General features: G+C 42.5%; 1 protein-coding gene across 2 annotated transcripts in view; it reads right to left on the bottom strand.

Moving 5' to 3' along the window:
- Positions 1–9,079: 9,079 nt before the first annotated feature.
- The window catches only part of TNIK (TRAF2 and NCK interacting kinase), a 533,511-nt gene continuing 521,407 nt past the window's right edge, over positions 9,080–21,183 (bottom strand). The window contains exons 27-31 of one of the 2 annotated variants that reach the window (XM_006890356.1): positions 19,915–20,015; positions 15,403–15,552; positions 12,009–12,168; positions 11,624–11,763; positions 9,080–9,516 (exon numbers count right to left, since the gene is read on the bottom strand). In XM_006890356.1, the coding sequence (XP_006890418.1) occupies positions 9,433–9,516; positions 11,624–11,763; positions 12,009–12,168; positions 15,403–15,552; positions 19,915–20,015 (635 nt within the window). In that variant the 3' untranslated portion in view covers positions 9,080–9,432. The remainder of the gene's footprint in view (positions 9,517–11,623; positions 11,764–12,008; positions 12,169–15,402; positions 15,553–19,914; positions 20,016–21,183) is intronic. The other variant, XM_006890357.1, reaches the window with a different exon arrangement.

Below are 21,183 nucleotides of genomic sequence, written 5' to 3'. Positions count from 1 at the left end.
ACATTTATGAAAGGACCCGGGAAATAATAGAGGAATAAGAACAAAAAATTCTTTCACCGGTATATTGCTTTATGTGGCATAATTTCATTTTCGTCTTTATTTTTTTGTAAAAAAAACATTTAAGTGAGAAGGACAATACATGGTTGAACAAAGTAAAGCTACCAGGTATGTCCTTCAACAGACTGGGTGGAATAAGAGTTTAATTTACTCTGCCGGGGAAGGAGGGACAATCTCCTCCTGTACCAGTCGGATCTGATTTGATGGTACACACACACACACAAATAATAAAATTTAAAAAATCTTTAAAAAGTTTAAAGGAATGTGCTAATTTCTTACTGTGAAACTTCACACAACAACATCTAGTGGAGTTGACCGTGTTCAAATGTCAGAACTTCCAGGGTGGCCTCAGAACTCTTGTCAGGTGGACGACTGGTGAGACCCACTTGTCTCAGGCTTCCTTCAGATTGTATTTGGGAGGAGGATACTTCTTGGTTTAGGGGAAAATACAATGCCATTGTTGTTTTTAAATATTCAGACCAGAAAACCAAAGTCAGAATCCCGTCCTGGGAAGCCAGCACACCTCAGCGTTCATAGCAATGTCGACAGTTGAAGTTGTTTTCTGTCTACAGATGAGAGTTGAAATGCTACCTTCCCCAAGGTGCTGCAGGAGAGCGTCTCCTCCAGTCCTGCATCTGTTACGATGATTCGTGGAGCAACAAAATATGGTCCGAGTCAGCGCTGGCATTTCCGTCCACAAAGGCCTGCCAGTAGAAAAGTGATAAAATCTTCTATTTCCCCCATGGGGGCAAATCCAAGCTTTACGTCATGTTAGAGAGAGCCTTTTGTTTTGATATTTAAAGGAAAATAGCTCTACGTAGTTCTCTATTTTTTTTTTAAATCCACAGAACTCTGTTTTTTTATTTATTTATCACCTCCCCTCATTCATCCATCCAAGGACTTACTAGTAAGGAAGTTAGTGGTCATTTACTGAGTGACTACTAATTGCCAGTCACTCTTTTCAGATCTGGAGACAGGTGAACATAGGTGGTGGTAAGTGCTAGAGAACAGTACAGCAGGATATGAGTGAAGCTAGGATATCCTTTTCTACAGTAAAGGGATCAACAGAGACCAGGAGGGAGTCATGTTAGCCAGTAAGGGCAAACATCAAAATAAGAGAGGAATCAGCGTTTCAAGATCTCTCTCTCTCGAGAAGCAGGGTTCAGGATATTCTGGGTAAGGCCAGGGTGATTAGAGCATAACTAGCAAACTTAGAAGACAAAAGGTGAAGTGCAGTAGTGATGGTATCTTTTGGCAGTGGTGTAGACTATGAATGGGTCACTGGTGCTGTTGTTAGGACGTTGACATTCTGTCAGGTGGGAAGACACGGAGACGAAATCGAGTGGATGTTTGAAGAGTATCATCCCAGGTCAGAGACAGCTTGGATCCAATTTAGATTCTGGATGTATTCTATAATGAAGTAGAATTTTAAAAATAGAATATCTGTGTTATCCTTAAAAAAAAAATAAAAGAGAATGCCCAGGGCTTCTGGTCTGGAAGAACAGAACTTTCACTTACTGATGCAGAAAGAACTGAAGGGGAGTCCACTGGTGGAAGAAATACAGAGGAGTTCAGTTTTGAACATGCTGACTTTTAGACACCAAGCACCTATCTAAATGAAAACATCATAGGAGGAACTTAGGTATATGTCTCTCACTTTAGGAAAGCAGCACTCTTAAAAATGTGTGTTTTCCTGGATGCTGTTACGTGTCATCAGGTTGCTTGTGACTCATAGTGACCCTGTGTACAACAGCTCTGAACCCTGCTCCATCATAAGCCAGTCTCATCTCTGACACACTTACCCCTATTACCCCAGTAACTGAGTCAATCCATCTCATCCAGGGTCTTCCTCTCCTGCCCTGTCCCTCCAACCTTCCAAGCACGACATCGCTGTCCAAGGACTGATCCCTTCTAAACAATATTTACAATTCCAAGATGGGAGAGCACCTTGAAGAGTGATGTCCAATGACGCTCCATGGACTCAGTAGGGGAGACCGTGGGAGTGCAGCTGAGGTGAGAGAACAAGATGTAGGTCGCAGAGCCAAACAAGCATTTAAAGGAGTTGTCAAGTCTGCCAAAGACTTCAGGTAAGTCGCGTGGAATGACCACTGCACCCGACAGCATGAATACTGGTGTCCTGGGCAAGAGCAGCTACCGTGAGGAGGAGGAGAGCCTGGCTGGGATTGGTTTAAGAGACCAAAGGAGAGGCGTGATGTGTGCAGTTCCTCGTGGAGAGTTTTCCTGTATAAACGTGATGGCAGGCAAAGAGAGCAGTGGGATCAAAACACCAGTTGCTGTGGCAACCTTGGGGCAACCCCGTGTGTCACAGAAATGTGCTTCATAGGGACGGGGATCGCCACGCCTTTCTTCAGAGGTGCCTTGACATGGGCTTCAACCACTGAAGTTTTAGTTAGTAGTTGAGTGTGTTACCTGAGTGGAGTCAAGGAGGATATTTCTAAGACAGAAACGAATGCAGCATGAATACAGTGAAACGCTCCACCTGACAGAGGAAACTGGTGATGCAGGAGAGGAAAGAACCGGGAGGGCAGAGGCCTTCAGTTGGTGAGGCTGGCTGGTACTCACACGTTGTTAAGTGCCGTCGAGTCATAGGTGACACATAGCAACCCTATGAACCAAAGACCTGAAAACCTGTATAGCTATCATCGTTTCTCCAGGTTCATAGAGTTTCCAGAGGCAAGCTATTTCGAAAGTGGATGCCACTCCTGCTTCCAAGCTTGTTTTAATCAGGGAGCTCCACCAAACGCTGTCCACCATGGGTAACCATTATCACATCTGACATATTGATGTCACCGTGTTCAGCATCACAGCAACCATGAGTTACCTCTGTACAGCAAATGGACAGACCAGTGCTATACCACTTAGAAGAATGTTTGACCAAAAACAATTAAAAGCAGGCCTCAGGGCCACAGATTAAAATCACCCACCTAGCATCACTTTCTGTCCACTAGGCCAACAAAGCTCTCTCCTTGTTGTTATTGTTAAGTGCCATTGAGTCATAGACGACTCATAGTGACCCTATGAACAAAAGATCTGAACACTTGTATAACTTTGATAGTTTCTCCAAGTTCATGAGGTTTCCGGAGGCAAGCTATTTCGGAAGTGGATGCCACTCCTGCTGCCAAGCTTGTATTCACACAGAGCAGATGAAAAGCATTGTTTGCACTCATTTACAAAAGGATGATTGGTGATGACATGCTTCCCTGGACAAGATCAGGGAATGACAGAGCCAGGGGATTGGTGGTCATGTGGATAGAAGAATCTCCAAGAATTAAGAGAGGGTAGTGTTGGAGACAGAGGCAACAAGCCAAGAACTAAAATGGTTAAGCCATGAGCGGGAATGGCTGAAGGTAACAGGGACTTCAGAGAAGAATGACAATGCTTTAGAGTGGTGGGTGTTTACAGGGGAGGAGAGAGACTAGTACTCTGGAAGAGGCAATGAGGACAAGCAGGCGTCCTACTACTAGTAATGTTTTATTATTCACAATTCACATTTCAACAGTGATAACATAACATATTCCAGGGTGTAGCAGTGACTGTTTGGAAAACCTCAGCCCAGAACCTACCAAAGCCCTTCCAGCTACTGGCTGGAACAGCTGATGCCGTTCAACTCAAGGAAAAAGGCATCTGAAAGTAACTTCAGATTCAAAATGTTCAGACTAGAGAGCATGGCAGGAGGCGACTTTCTCTTATCTTTACACGGATAAGACTCTATCCCGTTTCAATATATTTTTGATATTTTAAAACACTTTAGGAGACTGGGAATTTAAAAAATGTAAACAATTGTAGGCACGGCAGAAATGATAGCGTCCCCCTTCCAATATTATACATTTGGCATCTCTACAGTTATGTTAACATTGTAAATAAGACAGCCACAGTGTACAAAAATAGTTTTACAACATCCCCAATTTTAAAATGCATCTAAGCTGTCATCATTTTCCACACACTTCTTATCATAGGTTTATTTCCTGCTGCCATCTGAAGTCTGAAATTCTGATTTAGGGTCATGTCTGAGGTTTCCTACATAAATCATAATACAATATTTATATTTAACACTACTAACCCCTGGGGGGAGGGGAAAAAAGAAGGAACAACTGGAGCATAGATATATGCTATGTACAAATAATAATCCATAAAAAAACCCCACCCACCAACCAAACAACCAACCCACCAACCAACCACAAAACCCTTACCTTTTATCAGCATTTGTTCATCCTCAACACTTTAATTGAACTCAGTGCTGATAAAAACCATCCCTCAAAAGCAAACCAACTTGTGCAATGAGTTCAATGAGTTTGAAGATGTCTATCCCAAGCTAAGGAAAAAAAAAAATCTGAAACTTCACAATATTTGTATTTTACTGACAGGATTTCCTAGTCTTCATCCAATTATTTGGCTTTATGGACACACACATACACAGCCCATGACTTTGCGCTGGATCGAAAAGATCAAAATTTGTCCCATAATATCTTGGGGTAAAGGGAGTCTACAATATGTTTTTTTATGGCAATTTTTATTTTGGTGCGTTTTGGCACTTCCTGGGATGGAAGGCCTAGAAAAAGAAAAGTTCAAAGCACAGAGAGCTATGATCTTTGACTAGTTAGTGCTGTGCGAACTGCTGATAATTTTATCCATCTAAAGTCCCAGAATAATGGTATAGTGTAAGACCCCCAAAACCAAAACCCCACCACTAGGAAATATTCCGAGGAAATATTCGAATTGTCCATTTTGTAACCTGCAAATTCTCAAGAGGTTTTCTTCCTGCTGGAGTTCCTGACATCACATCAGTTTTGCATGTTTTATGAGAGAGACCCCTGAAAATGCAATTCACCTCAGGTTCCTTCCCAAAACCATCCCACTGCTCGAACCCAAAATTGGCTGGTACATGAGGTCTACTTTAGGCTTTTGGATTTCATATTGCACATACACTCCGCTGGATTAGTGGGAAGGAGTTGAGCTGCCAACTGAAAGATAGGCGGTTCAAATCCACCAGGGGCTCTGTGGAAGAAAGACAGGCACTTTCTTCCCAGGCGACTTACTGCTTCTCAAAATCCACAGGTCAGTCAACTCTGAGTCAGTTTTCAACAGTACACAAGGTGGGGGGGCTGCTTTTGGGTGGGCTTGCTTTGTTTTGCTCTATTTGGTTAGATCTAAACTTGCAAGGCATGAACTGTAAGGTAAGGTACCAAGCCACTGAAAGTTTTGAGATGGCCAGAAGATAGAAGGTGCCAGAGAGGATTCTGGAAAGCAATTGGCACGGGTGGGTCATTTACAAAACAGACAAACTTGATGTGACTATTCCCATATTCCAGCAGGTTTGATGCACATGGGGTCCCCATGGGACAGAATCTACTTGATGGAAATTGGTTTTAAGTTTGATCATTAACTACTTATTATTGACAGAAAAAAAAAAAGTAGCACATCTTATGCTGGAAAGCGATCCGCACAAATGCTCAAGCAGACCTTCAAAGACAGGACACGTTATTAACACGGAGAGCTCTTCCATGCTTCACACTGACACGTGTGATCGTGGGGAAAACGTTTCCTCTGAACTCCACGGAATGTGAGGTCAGACTTCAGCCGCGTTTCCTTGTCTCCCAGTGGACAACACCAACATGGCCTGGGCCTGAATTTCACATCTCTTTAAAATCCACTGCACAGGAGGGACCAGAGACACCAATGAGTCACACAAGCAGACAGAAAAAAATGTTAGTAGGTCTGGACAACCAGGAATCAAGACGCTTTTACAAAATGTGTGTTCTTGGAGCAAAGTATGTTCGAAGTGCATCTGGGAAAGCAGTGACTCAGTGTTAGACAAATGGAATCCTTGCCCCAAGCGGTTTGGTGAGAGTTCACCCTACCACTTAATCTACACTCTTGAGTAAATAAAGAGATCTAGGTCTTTTTGAAGCATTATTTAAATGTCCCCAAGAAAGTGAATGAAATCTATCTAAGTAGAACCACCTGTGTTTAGATAGAACTTAGTGAAAGTTGACTTCATTTACACTGTGTGCCGTGACAATGATTGGTGTGGAACTGGAATGGAGTGGGTCAGGGGTCCTTGCCAGGAAGGGACCTTCAAATGAAGATCACTAATTTCTACCACAGTGGATACAGGAATTCAGGCTGCAGTGGCCCTGGCAGCCACCCAGGAATAATGATCATCTATCAGACCCGAAAGAAGGCTGTAGTGTGCCAAGCCGAGGGGCTCTTCCTAAACGACCATCAATTTAGTTGTGCAAGGATCTGAAGATGTTGTAAAACATGCTTTGGGCAGAAGGCCAGTTTCTCTTTGTGGAAAATAAGAGTGAGTCAGTTTTTGACCAAAACGGAGGACATTTTTATAAAGTTGCTGTTAAGAGAGATGAACAGCATAACTACTCTCTTCTCCCTTAGAGAGAGAGAGAGAGAGAGAGAGAGAGAGAGAGAGAGAGAAAAGAAGAAGAAGAAAGGAGAAGGAGGAGGAGGAGGAGGAGGAGGAGAGGGGAGAGCGGAGAGGGGAGAGGGGAGAGGGGAGAGGAGAGAGAAAATTAAAGCGAGCCAAAAAGCTAAGAAAAGTGTGAAGACACAGGGTCACCTTCTGGACTATTCTGCATAATCTCAAGGGATCTGTGACAGGGCCTGATGGAGAGAAGGAACTTTTCTTGATGAAAACTTCAAGGAATTCTTTAGATATTTAAGGGGTATAGATTTGTGGGGGAAGGTCCTTTTAAAGCATGTCTTGCCTTAGACTCAGTGTCAAATAGTTGTACAAAAATATAAAAGGCATGGCTTGATGTTTCACGTCTGTGTTTTATTGTTGGCACCAGAAAGCTCGTCTTCTATGTTACGTCATTGTACATACTGTAAACAAGACTGCATTAATATTGTTGTCTTATGATTTTGCTTCAATGAATCTAGGTTTTAAAAAATACATTCACAAACTACCTTATGTTTAAACACAATGATTCCCTTTTATTTCTTAACTGTACCCAAAAATCCCACAATTAAAAAAAAATCGTTTTAAAGCTGTGTGTTTTGAACATATTGTTTAGGGGAAAAAATGAAATGAAACAAAAGAAACAAACAAAACAATCAGTTTGCAACATAACTTAAAAGAAGCTTCTGGTTTAAACTCCCACAACAGCAATATAAAGAGCGAGTGGCAACCGAATTCAGGGACGAGGCCCCGAGGGACATGCCGTGTCCACATCAGCATCCAATTTCAGTAGTTGCTATATTCAATCAAAGCCTTATTGCTGAATTTGTTGCATGGAATTTATGAAGATACGAAGTTCTGTTCAGCAGCACAATTGAGCAGTAAAAATGAGAACGGGGTGGGGGGAGGCATTTCATTGCTTTTGGGAGCTAACAGGACCATAAGGACAAGAGGGGATTACCTGAAGACAATCCTCAACTCCATTCCTGCGCGTTATCTGCTTAGAATAAATGCAAATGACAAATCACGTGACAGGAAGGGACATCCATACAAAACCCAGAAACTGGGCTATTTCCTCCCCAACACACCCACAGAAACCACCAGATTGAAATGCCACCGAATTCCCTAATTAATAGTTCTCATTAATAGTACATCAGCTGCTCATGTATTCAGGCAAAAATCAGTAGAATCATATATATATAATTTTTTTAGACATTTGTTTACAGTAATCATATGGTTCTCTAGAAACAGGCCATATTAAGTTTTGGTGGTGGTGGTTATTTCTCATTGTTAAAAGAACAATTTGGTCAACTACTGTTCTGTTTGAAAAATGTGAATACACCTGAGATTGCCAGTTCAGCTCTCTATATGTCTCCTGGAGGTAACACTGCTGTGATGAACAGTGAAACGAAAACAAACAAAACGAGGTAGGTTAAAACAGGAAGCGCAACACAGATATCATTTTGCAACACCTTGATACCACAGGCGGCCATGCTTGTAGCTTTGGAAAAATAATCCCACAGTCACGGAGAAGGTCCAATCATCCGAGTGGTGTTTAGAGGACACAAGTCAACCTGAACTAAATACATACATACTTCTGCACAAATGTTGTTTACCGCATGGTGGGTAATTTGGAGGAAGGTAAAATGATTAGGCTCGCAGCAATTTGGCCAAAGCCTCCTTGCAAGTTCTAGAAGCATCTGAACCAATGACACCTCGCTGTGTCTCAGGCAGGCTCTGTCCCGTCTCTCACCGACCCAGAGAGAACACAGGCAGCTCAGAAACATTTATTAGGATTGTTCTTTTTCAGTCACAGTTTTCATCTTAAGAAAGGGGTGCATGCACCCTCAGGAGAGAGATGGGAGTGGCCAGAGCCTGATGCCACCCACGCCTCCATTCATTCCCAGACGGAATTTCACAGTCTCAGTCCGAATGAAGCCCACACACTATGGCTTCCTAGCCATCGAGGCTTTGTGCATTTAAACAATGTCTCTATATTAGCTTGTTTCCAGCACTCTTTCTGCCTGACCTCGTCTGCCATCCCCTCTTTTTGCCCTGATCTGCTGCTGAAGGAATGCTGTTTTATGGGATCCCTCCATCACTAGTCAACTCAACAGTACCATCACCTCACTCCACACTCTCCATCCCCCAGAAGGCCACGTCAGAAGACGGCCTTGTCAGACTCACAAAAATGGGAGTGGATTTTATTAGTCTAAGGCTAGTAGTTTAGCCATTTAAACGCTATTTCCCAAAAGAGGGGAAAAACTAGTATTTTTCTTCTCTCTTAAAAACTCATTAGCCAGTTGCTGTCAAAAAGCAACCTCTTTTTTTGGGTTGGAGAAGGCAGAAGAGTTCAATAATTACCCCCACTATGGAGTTACGGCCTTCGGTGTGAGGAGAACTGTGCTGTCTCTTTCCGCTTGAAATAGGACATTTTATCACAGACCATATACTTAAAGCTAGCAGGCAGACAGAATTAAAGACAGACTCCTTCCCCCGCCCCCCAGTAGGAATTCTCTCCCCATTCTTACAAAATCAGGGGGTAAAGAAAAAGTTTGTCATTTTTTTTTATAAAAAGAAAGAAAAAAAAAGCTCAAACCCCACCGAAACACAACTGAATCATAACAGCACACAATTATTTGTTTCTATCCCTAACTCCGAAGGTCACACGTCCATCTTTGTCCACAGACAATGCAGCGTTCTCGGGGCGCTCCTGGAAAACTCTTGACCCCCTTTTTTTCTCTCTCTTTCTCAACCAGGTTGCAGCCTTTCACGATGGACTGTACTGGGAGGGGTGGAGGGAGAGGAAAACGGGAAAGGGTTATGTTCAACCAAGCCTTCTGATTCTGCCTCTATAGACTGGCAAAAAGTCCGCACGAGTTAAATGTTCTTTTAAATTAGAAACCACGGCATGAAGATAAGTGCCAAGTGCTCTTCTGTTACCAGTTCATCATGGAATTTCTGTTGAGGGTCATGAAAAACACTTGGCTACTCCCTCCAGATCGCACGGATGCGAAAAATACCTGTTTGAAATTAAAAAGAAGTTAGTTCAACTGCATGGGTTGGGTGGCTTTTTTTTTCTTTCTCATCCTTTTTCCCTCTTTTCTTCTTCAACCGTCCATTTTTCTCTCTTATGCCCTGACCTTGCCACGTGCCAGCTCTTAGGACTCAATGGCTAGTGTCTGTTAAAGTGCTTTCGGACACAGTGCACCCTATGCAAACACGCCAGCTTATATTATCATACGGTGATTATTACTATCACTGACTGTGACAGGGGCCGCCAGGGCCACTGATGGGGCTGCATGTTGATTCAGGATCTAACCTTTTAGTGCTCACATTCTAAAAGACTGTTTACTGCTTAGAATCATACACTGGATTTGTGGCTCAGGACATCACAAGCCCTTTGATAATTTCTAGAAAGGTACAGAGGTTCCCCTTCTCTCTTCCATGGTGACAAAAAGACAAAATTGAGCTTGGAGAGAATATTTTCAAGTTGGGACATTTGGGATCTGTGACTCTGCAACTTTAGTTGTTAATTTTTGAAATAATATTAATAAAATTCTAGTCACATTGGGTCAGGTAGTTTAATGCCTGTCCTGTCCACCATTTGCCGACTCTGGCATCTCTGAGGCCAAATGAGATTAACGGCAGGAATAAGCGGAACGACAGTCCATTAGGTCTGAGTCTATTGAATCATATTTATTAGAGTTGAGAAAAGTGAGAATTCAGGTTACTGCTTGTTTGAACGGAATGTAAATGAACCATGGCACCAGGAAAAGAATATTCTAGGCTGTGGCCTCGCCCTTCAGTCAAACAAGACTTAGCTTTGATCCAAAGCACTTGCTTTTATCACTAGTAAAAAGTCTCTGCTCCTTCCTTTCCACCTTTTCAGAAGAATGCTATCTCCTTCGGAGGTCTTGTGGAAATTCTAGTTGTTTGGCTAATGCTACTGTTACAGTCAATTAATTCAAAAGGGAAAGCACAGAGAGGACCCACGAAAAGACCACAGAGGGGGAGAGATGGGACTGCTCTTCTTTCTAGGTTGTATGCCCTGGTCTCTAAATCTTGGGCCTCAGACACTGAGGTGGAGTGAAGATAGTGGGGACAGAGAAGCTGAGAGAGATGACTATCAACTCGAGTGTGTGGGTCTGTGCCAGACGGGGTGGGTGCTGCCGTGTCACTAGGGGTTTTATCTGTTCTGGCCATACTCTGGTGTGGCCCCTGGGCGTCCCCTTGCCACCCCTTAGCCACTGTCTTCTCAGACCACATCAGTTTCCCAGACCAGCCAGCGTTTTGGCCAGGGCTGAATGAATCTACTCTGGACCCACATCTGCAAGCTTGAACTAAGACAAGACTAAGCTTGGGGGTTGGGGGGCAGACACTAATGTCTTTCTACATGTGTTTATATCTACTGCTTTGGGGAAAGCATTTCTGTATCGGTCACAGTCATGAAGGATGAGTTTACAAGTTTAGTACATCTTATCTACTAAAAAGCTTCAGTACAGGGCGGGTAAGGTGGACCTGGTACTGCTAAAGAATGCCCTTCTGTGGTACTCATGCCTGGTGGATAGAGTCACCTTCACTGGCAAGCAGTCCCCCTATGACACTTGGAAGAAACATGGCTGGGATGACACAGGACATGGCACTAGTTGAGTTTGTGATTGTGCATTCCTTAAGGAATGGGTGACAGGTTTAAAAAGTTCTCATTACTACGTATCAAATGTTTCACATTTAAAGGTGAAGATAATGTGATGGGTTAGGTCCTGATAGGCCTTCGTGAAAAGTCTACAAGTGAAAATACAAAGCTGACCCATTGTGAGGTGATTAATGACGGGTCAACGGCCACAGTTTATAGAGAAGATTCAGTATATGTGCTGTGTTATCATCAGGCCTATAGGCCACAAGTTACTAAGAGTATGTAAGACATTTCAAGATGCTCTTATGCTTCTTTTGATATGTGGATAATATATTTTGAGTGCTCACATGAGTCAAACCAAATAATGCCATTTCAAGAGGATATTGTTTAACACAGATGTGATTCAAATCAGTATAAAGGAAAATGAAGGTTTCACAGGTACCTGGTGGTCTCTTAAAATGCAAACACTAATGCAAATGTTGAAACGGATTTACCTTATCATTTCTTTCACATAGAAACTTTAACCTTTGAGCGCGCTTATGCATAAATACGCCATCCAAATGTCCTGTTTCCACTGACCGGATCTCAATAGCTTTCTCGCCCCAGCCCATTATCTGATTGGAATGAATGTAGGCTGTCAAAAGGAATTTCCAAAACGGCATTAAAAACATTAGATGGGCAAAATCTCACAGCATCTGTTCACATCTTAAACCACAAAAATGACAAATGACTTGGGATAAACAGACAAAGCAAGTCTTACAAAGTGTTATTCACAGACTTTTTTTTTTTGGTGCAATCAAATAGTTGTTTCACATTTCTTGACTTTTGTTTCATTTGGGGCTTGTAACTGCTGAAGGAGATAAGGAATGGTTAACCTACCCACAGACGTGGGCATTTCTCCCCATTGAAGCACCACATCCTTCGTTATCCGGCCATAGGTGTTGACATACACCCCCTCATCCTCATAGCACACCAGCATCTCCATCCCATCTGTCTTAGGCAAGATGACAATAGCATGAGGAGTGATATTGCCCTGAATCTAGAAGACAAAAAAGACCCAAGCATTAGTCTTCCTTTTTTAAATATTATTATTAATTTTAATGAATGTTTACAGAGACTTAGGATTTCCATTCATTCATTGTTGCACATTGCTCCCTGCCCACTGCCCTTCCCCAGTTTGCTCTTCTCTTTTTAAAATAATTTTATTATTATTATTAATTTTAATGAAAATTTACAGAGATTTTGGATTTCCATTCATTCATTCATTGTTGCACTTTTCTCCCTGGCCATCCCTCCCCTCCAGTTCGTTCTTCTCTTTGAAAAGTTAAAAAAAAATTCTTTCATTGTTATATAATCCCTTCTTCCAAGTCCACTCCCCTATGCAGCCTTCATTCTGGACTCCTGTCATGATAATAATACCTAATCACATATCTCTTGTAAACAGTTCTCTCTCTCATCTGTTTCAATGCAGTTTAAATTATTTATCCCATCTTTCTCCGTCTCCCACCAACCACAATGTCAGTCCCGTTTTACAACAGTGGCACTATGCAGTATTTGTCCTTTTGTGACTGAGATGTTTCACTCAGCATAATGTCCTCCAGGGTCACCCATTTTGAATAAGATTGCATGAGTTCCTTGTTTTTCAATGCAGTGTAGTATTCCATTGTGTAAATATACCAGAACTTCTTTATCCATTCATTTGTTGATGGGCACTTGGGTTGTTTCCAACTCTTTGCTACTGTGAACAAAGCTGCGATAAACATGGGTGTGCATATATCTGCTTGGCTGTCAGTTATGGTCTCTTTGGGGTATATTCCTAGTAGTGGAATTGCTGGTTCAAATGGTATTTCTATTTTCAACTTTTTGAGAATACAATGCCTTGAATACTTAACTCTAAGAACTCTAAAAGAGGGTGTTGGTTCCCTTTTCCTTTTCATGCTAGAGACTGAAATTGACTTTGTTTAATTTTAACATTGATCTTTCTTATATCCAATGCACACTTGGCTGCTATGTTGGGAACACAATTTTTTACATGCTCTTACAAAACAACAATCATGACGTATCTACTACGTGCCAGTAACTGGACCAGGTTCTTTGCAAGTTTTGAGTCCCTTTACATGGTGCTGCTGGCATTGTTTGGCGCCATCAAGCTGACTAAGACTCATAGTGACTCAATGAACAACAAACTGAAATTGTGCCCTTTGCACCTGGAGCTATCCTTGTCCTTGTCTCTTCCCCTGTCAAGACAATTGCTTCTCAGGAGTTCTTTAAATTGACCAGTGATGCAACAGGCTTTGGTGACAAACTGGGATTTGAATCTAGGATATTCTGGCAATGAATTTCTTGTGTTTTCATTAGAATAACCTTTTTTTTCTGAAAAGGATGGATGAATGTAAGCCTGCTGAGTTGCTGGAGGCAAGCCCAAATGCCCATGGTATCAAGATGCAAGCTTACCAAATGGGCAACGGGCATGTAACACAGATTACTATTTATAGGGTGGTGGAATAATCCCAATGAATGGTTTGGTTAGAAAAAAAAATGGAATTATTGCTTGTTTAGAAAAAAATAAACCAGCACACATGCGATTGTACTGAATATGGGACAGCTTGTTCTAGAAATAGTGGCGGGGTGGGTTTGACTCCCAGGTCTTGTGCACCAGACTGTAGGCTGCACGTCCCTGGAGGTTCAAATCCACCAATAGTTCCAAGGGAGAAATGTAGGCAGCTTCCTCCTGTGGGATTTAAGGCCTCAGAAACTCAATGGAGGGTCAACTATGAATTAATTCTGACTCAAAGGAAATGAGTTGAGTTGGGAATGTGATGGTGGCCTAATACCTGTGTCCTGGGTAAGAGTGACAGAATCACTCAGGTCACACAATGAGGCCCCAGCTGTTTTTCTGTGAGGATAGGTACTTTCAGTCAGTGCAGGTGCTCCAAGTTGTAATACAGCCTTGCGTGACTACTCTGGGTATGTAATACACTAAAAGAACTCGCTGCCACCCCCTCCACCCTTGCCTCTTACTGTACTTCTTTGGGGTAAGATCTTGAAATATCAGAAACAAACCAGGCTTAATCTTTTCCTGCTGGTCGTTTCTATTGTATGTGGTATTCCTGTAGGTCACACATCTAACGTCTGGCAACTGCACAAAATGGACCCACGAGCAGTTTCCTTTGAAAACAACATACTTTAGGCAATGAGTAATAGTACAGTAATATTCTGACTACATTATTAACGAGGGGCTCTGCGCCAGTCATTTAAGATCCACTGGGGGAAAAAAATTCAGCCTTCACCCTTTGCCATGGAGTTGGCAGTTATAGCTGCTCCGAGTGGGGTTTCAGGAGGCTTTAAATCACACTGGGGAGAATGTCTGTCTTTCTTCCTCAGAAACAGTGATGGTCATGAACTGCCGGAGAGGTACCACCTTGGTGTCAGCAGCCCAACTCCTACTGAATTTAACCCAGATAAGGACCAGTCTGACTTTAAATATAGAAAATAAGGGAACATCTATTATGTTTTTGCTTAATAAGACAACGTTTACGCCGCTGAAGGAAAATGAGAATTTACATGTAACTCAATACCCATAAAGACAAGTGGAGCGCAAATGTCAACTATGCTCTACTTGTAGGTGTTAGTTTTGACAGTTTTATGTAAAACTTAACTTCATTGCTGTTGAGTTGGAACCAACTCAGAGCTGAGTCTCCAGTGACTCTGTCCAGGGCTATAAACGGAGCAAGGGGAGACTTTCTACCTTTCTCCCATCCACCCGCTGGTGGGTCTGAACTACAGAGAAGCCCAACTTTTGTGTTTGCAACGTAACTCTCTAAGGACTATACCATCAAACTCAGTTTTATACAGTAATTTAAAAAAGAAGTTAAATTTACATGTCTGCTCAAAAGTTTTCTATTGAAATTAAAACAATCAATCAAATCACTCCCCTCCCCAATCACAAAACCTTGATCTGAACTCATACAGGCCTACAGGACAGAGCTGAATTACCCCTAGGGTTGTATAAATCTTTACAGAAGTGGATTCTTACATCTTTCCCTCACAGAGTGACTGGTGGGTTCCAACCACTGACCTTTAAGATAGCAACTGAGTATTTCAGCATTGCACTACCAGCCTTCTTTCTATGTACATTGAAAAGGCCAAAAGTCCATCTGCTTTACAGATGAGGAAAGTCAGAAAGACATCTACTAAAAATATGCAAACCCAAAGCTTTCTGTATACCAGTTGTTGTTAGAGAGCCCTTTATAGTCTGTTCCCAGGAACTTACATGAGATGGTATGTAGATATCGTAAGAGTTTCCTGAATCAACATCAATTACATGGAAACCAGTGTGCGAACCAAAAATAACCTTTAGTCTCTGACCTTCTTCTACCGTGAGGTCAACAAGCAGAGGCTTGTGCTGGAGATCTGAAAAAGACTTTAAAACATCGCCGTGTGAGTACCCACGCTGTCCACAGAGGTGATCATAACAATGTCTGCCTTTGGCCATTACCTACCAGAAGTTAATCTCTGACTTGCTCAGACTAAAAAAAGCAGGAGATTCTCTTTCCATTCAGATCTTACAGGCATATCTTGTTTTGTTGTGCTTCATTTTATTACACCTTGAAGATAATGTGGTGGAGTCTTTTTGTTTTAAAAATTGAAGATTGTGGGAAGTCTACTGGCCCCATAGTCTCAACAGCATGTGTTCACCTCACATCTCTGTGCCACATTTTTATAATTCTCCCAATATGTCAAAGTTTTTAATAATGTTATTGCACAGTCAATACATTATAGTACACATACACACACACACACACACACACACACGGAAACCTAAACACTTTGCTTTACTGCAGTGATCTGGAATCGAACTTGCAATGTCTGCATTCCTATTCTCACTCTCCGAGGCAGAACCTACCACCCATTGTGCCTCTTTTCTTGCTGCCTTTACCTCCAGGAGAGAGAAGTTGGTTTGGAATTATCACTTTTAATAAGGACAGGCATCATTCACTGTATATTTAAAAAGTGGTGAGTACATACTGCTATTCTTCCCTTTTCTGTCTAAACCTTTTCCTTTAACGAATTCAGAGACCTCTCCGGCCATCCATGGCTTCTGTCCCTTCAGAAAACCTGCAGTAGGCAGCTGGGCCCTGTGCAAGGTCTGTTCAGAAACAGTGGGTGTGTGCTAGTTATGCTTTTCCTTTAATGGGTGACCAGATGTCAGACTGGTGCTTTCTCTAAACTTCATGTGGAATCTAAGATTTGGGTTTTGAGTAATAGAGAAGGGGAGGGGACAGGAACAGACTATCAGATCTCAGGCTTGTGTTGGCAATTTGGGCTTAATTAGATAGGAAAAAATAAAGTCCCAGCCAACCTTAGCAAGGTTCTGTGTGTTGAACTCTTTGGCTCAAACCTTACCTAGCCCTCATGTGCTCCTCTGCTTTCTTGTACCATTTATCACCCTCTGCGTGTCGTGGCTGCTGGAGACCAGGAGAGGAGTTGTACAACCACAAACGCCTCGGTGGTAATGTCACTGGCACCAAGCAAAGTGCCCTCCCTTCACCTTTTGCTAACATCACTCTCTTTGCATTGGAAACATGTCTCCTGTCCTTGTCATGGTGAGGACCTGACCTTTCCAGCCTTCCTGGCCGAATCCTTGCCTTTGCTCTTCCCTCCCCAGGCTGGGTCTGGACTGCTGCAGAGAGCATTCTGCACCCTCTCATTCCCTTTGGCCACTGCTCTGAGGACAGTAAGAACTCCACAACGGGAACTGTAGCTCGACTGAAGAGCTTTTGCGTGGAGAGCTTTGGGCAGAACAGCAGCACCACTTTCGCTTTCAAGGACTCGTCCCCTAAGTGTTCTTGGTTATTACCAACCTAATGCCTTCCAAAAAGGTCTCTCTGTGAACGTGAGGTTATATCAGGAGCCCATTTCCAGTTCCGAATCTATCTTCTCGTGCACATCGTCAGTGAGCGACTTGTACTAAGGGCACGATTTAAAAGTGCTGTGATTCAGACTCCAAGAGGATCTACCTAATGTTCCCAAGGCAATTTCTACCCTTATGTGCCATGTGTGGTTGGAAAAAATAATCCAAGAGAGATAACAGTCATAAAGGTAGAGGGGAAAAAGTGAGGGCTGGTAAGATACAGAGAGACAGAATAGACTATCATTTCACACTGGCCAAGGACAGGCTCGTGGCATTGCCTACATCAGGGTGCCTGCAGATACTGGTCTTCCTGGCACTCTGGGGTCAGTCAAAATGGGCTAAAGAAAGGGACCAGCTTATTTGCACCCTGGTGAATCTCAAGACTAATCAACGTGACCATATACATTGCCAGAGATTCAGCTCGGGTCAAAAATAAAAAGGCAATGAAAACTGAAGAATGTCAAGAAGCAGGATCGTTTCCCTAACATTGCATTCTGTATTCATGAGCACCAACTAAGTGCTACAGACTTGACCTTGAAAAGCTTAGGAGGATTACAAGATTTAGAGCTTCCATTCAACCTTGGGAGGCAGCACTGTTTTTGGTTTGCCTTTTACAGAGCAAATATCCCACAGTGTTCCAGCTGGGAGGTGTCACTCTGAGTCTCATTGGATAGTATGACAATTAGCACTCTGTCCAGTAACCATTCCATCTTGAATGTCACTCAGAGGTCATGACTCTTAGACCTAAAACGCAGGAGGGTGTTGTTGTTAGGTGCCGTTGAGTTGAGTACACCTTATAGCGACCGTATGAGCAAAAGATCTGAACCCTGTTCTATCCTGTGCCATCCTCACACTTCCTGACACACAAGAAACCACTGCAGCAGTCACCACATCAATCCAACTGGTCGAGGGTCTTCTCCTCTGCCGACCATCCACCCTTCCTAGCATCATGCCGCTCTCCAAGGAAAAGCCCCTCTTAGCAACATGCCCAAAGTATGCAAGGGGAAGCCTCATCACTCTTGCTTCCAAAAAGCACTCTGGCTGCAGCCTCTCTAAGACATATATGTTTGGTGTGTTCTTTTTTGCCATCCAGGGGATGTTCAGTACTCTAATACCAAAGCTCAAAGGCATCAATTCTTCTTCTGTTATCCTTGTTCACTGTCCAGCTCTCAAATGCACAGCAAGTGATTGGAAAGGTTATGGACTCAATCAGATGCATTTTAGTCCTCAAAATGAAATTATTACTCCTCAATAATTTGGAGCGGTCCCTAACTGCAGATTTTACCAGTGCAATACATCTCCTTATTTCTCGACTGCTGGTACAAAGGGTGTTAACTGTGGATCCAAGCAAGATGAAGTTGTTGACGTTTTCAATCTTTTCTACATCTATCATAATGTTGCCTATCGGTCCAGTGGTAAGAATCTTTGTTTTCTTGACACTGAGATGCAGTCTGTAATAAAGGCTGGGTTCTTTGATCTTCTGCAACAAGTACTTCAATTCCTCCTCACTTTCAGCAAGCAAGATTGTGTCATCTGCATAATGCAGGTTATTGGTGAGTCTCCCTCCAATATGATGCCACGCTCCTCTACATAATGCTTATGTGAAACCTATACTTGGATCAGGAGGGAGATGTCAGAACAGAACAAGAACACGCTGCATGGTTCAAAATTGGGAAGGGTGTATGCCATAGATGTGTCCCATCTCCATACTTTTTCAATGTATATTCAGAACAGATTATCCAGGAGGCTGGTCTCTATGAGGAGGAATGTGGCATCAAGATTGGAGGAAGACTCATCAACAATTTGTGTTGCACTGATGACATAACCCTGCTTCCTGAAACTGAGGAAAACCTGAAGCATTTGCTGCAGAAGGTTAAGGACTGTAGCCTCCTATATGGATTAAAGCTCAACATCAAGAAAACAAAGATTCTCACCACTGGGCTGATTGACAGAATCATGATAGATGATGAAGAGATTGAGATTGTTAACAACTTTAGTTGTTTGGCTCCATGTTTAACACTTTTGACATCAGCATCCAGGAAATCAAAAGACAAACTGCACTGGGAAAGTTTGCTGTCAGAGACCTTTCCAAAGTACTGAAGAGAAACAATGTCAGTCTGAAGACTAAGTTGCACCTGATTCATGCCATGGTCTTTGTAATCACTTGCTATGCATCAGAAAGCTGTACAATGACTGGGGATGACAGAAGGAGAATGTGATCCTTTGAGGTATGGTGCTGGAGAAGAGTACTGAATATACTATGGACTGCCAGGAGAACAAACAGGTTTGTCCTAGAAAGGGTGAAACCAGACTGCTCCTTGGAGGCAAGGATTCTGAAGCTTTGTCTGATATACTCTGGGCATGTTGCAAGGAGGGACCAGTTCTTAGAGAGGGACGTCATGCTTGGGAGGGTGGAGGGACAGTACAGGAGAGAAAGACCCTTGATGAGATGGATTGATTTAGTGAATGGGGTCATGGGAGTAGGCGTGTCAGAGACAATACGATTGGTAGAGAATAGAGCAAAGCATAGGGCTGTTGTACATAGGGTCGCTATGTGTCACAAGGGTCTTGACATCTAACAACAACAATCTATTAAATATGTATGGGGAGAGAATATAACCCTGATGCACTCCCTTCTTGTTTTTAAACCATGCAATGTTCTGCTCTCCAGCTTTTAACTTAACTAATTTTACAACTTTTAAAAATACTTCACTTTCAGAATAAGAAGATCAAGAATATTTATACTTTAAAAATATGAATATTGGCATTGGTCTTTGTACCTGATAAATGGATAACTTTGTTATCAAAGGGGAACTGAAAAATCCAATAAAAATAACGGAGCCCTTTTTAAGTAATTATATGTCTACTTACCTTAAAAGCCATGAACTTATGATACGGTTTAGGGGCCCAAGCATATATCTCCACAGCATTCTTTAAGGCAATCACCAAGAATTTGATCCTTTCATATTTAACTGTAATAAAAAAAATTAACACATTTTAAAAGATATCAATTTATTAAAGAATTTTCTTTTAACAGATGTGAATCTGTAAGTGCTTATCCATCTGTCTCTATCTATCTATCTATCTATCTATCTATCTATCTATCTATCTATCTATCCATCCTATCTATCATCATCTATCAATCTCTACCAACCACAATAAAAGGTGATGGTCCTAGTATGGAACTGTCAAGGAAACAGATTCAGCTTCTTGCAATGTGCATGTCACCCACTCATTGCTGATGGGTTAGAACGCATTCACAGTTGTTCCTCCAGCCGGTTTCCAAAGCTGTAACCTCAAAGAGGAAGCTCTGGTGGTTTAGTTGTAAGGAGCTGTGCTGCCAACCCAAAGACACTTGAATCTGCAGGAGAAAGAGGGGCAATCTCCTCCCATGTGATTTACTGTCTCTGAAAACCCGCTGGAGGGCGAGCTGCGAGATGGCTCTAACTCAATGGTATGTGTGTGTGTATATGTATGTATGTGTGTATATATGTATATATGTGTGTGTGTATGTATGTATACACACACACACACACACACACACACACACACATGCTGTGCCGTTGAGTTGCTTGCAACTCATAGCGAACCTATGTACAACAGCCCTAAACCCTGCTCTGTCCTGTGCCAATCGCACTGTCTCTGACACTCCCATCCCGATTACCCCAGTCACGGAATCAATCCATCTCATAGAGGGTCGTCCCCTCCTGTGCTGTCCCTCCACCCTACCAAGCAAGATGTCCCTCTCCAAGGACCGGTCCTTCTTTACAACATATATGTTGTAAGGTCCAAAGTATGTTAGACGAAGCCTCAGAATCTTTGCCTCCAAGGAGCAGCCGGGTTTAACACTCTCTAGGATGAATCTGTATGTTTTCTTAGCAGTCCAGGGTACATTCAATACTCTTCTCCAGCACCACAGCTCAAAGGCATCAATTCTCCTTCTGTCCTCCCTAGTCATTGTCCAACTGTCCAATATATAACAAGTGATAACAAAGACCATGGCCTGTATCAGACGCACCTTAGTCTCCAGAGAGACACCATTGCTCTTCAGTACTTTGGAGAGGTCCCTAACAGCAGACTTTCCCGTCACAATATGTCTTTTATTTTCCTGGCTGCTGGTGCCAAGAGTGTTGACCATGA

Source organism: Elephantulus edwardii, unplaced genomic scaffold (assembly GCF_000299155.1).
Source record: "Elephantulus edwardii isolate Elephantulus edwardi_28Jun2011 unplaced genomic scaffold, EleEdw1.0 scaffold00088, whole genome shotgun sequence".
In the NCBI taxonomy this organism is placed as follows: Eukaryota; Metazoa; Chordata; class Mammalia; order Macroscelidea; family Macroscelididae; genus Elephantulus; species Elephantulus edwardii.
This window is presented reverse-complemented; position numbering and strand designations above follow the sequence as displayed.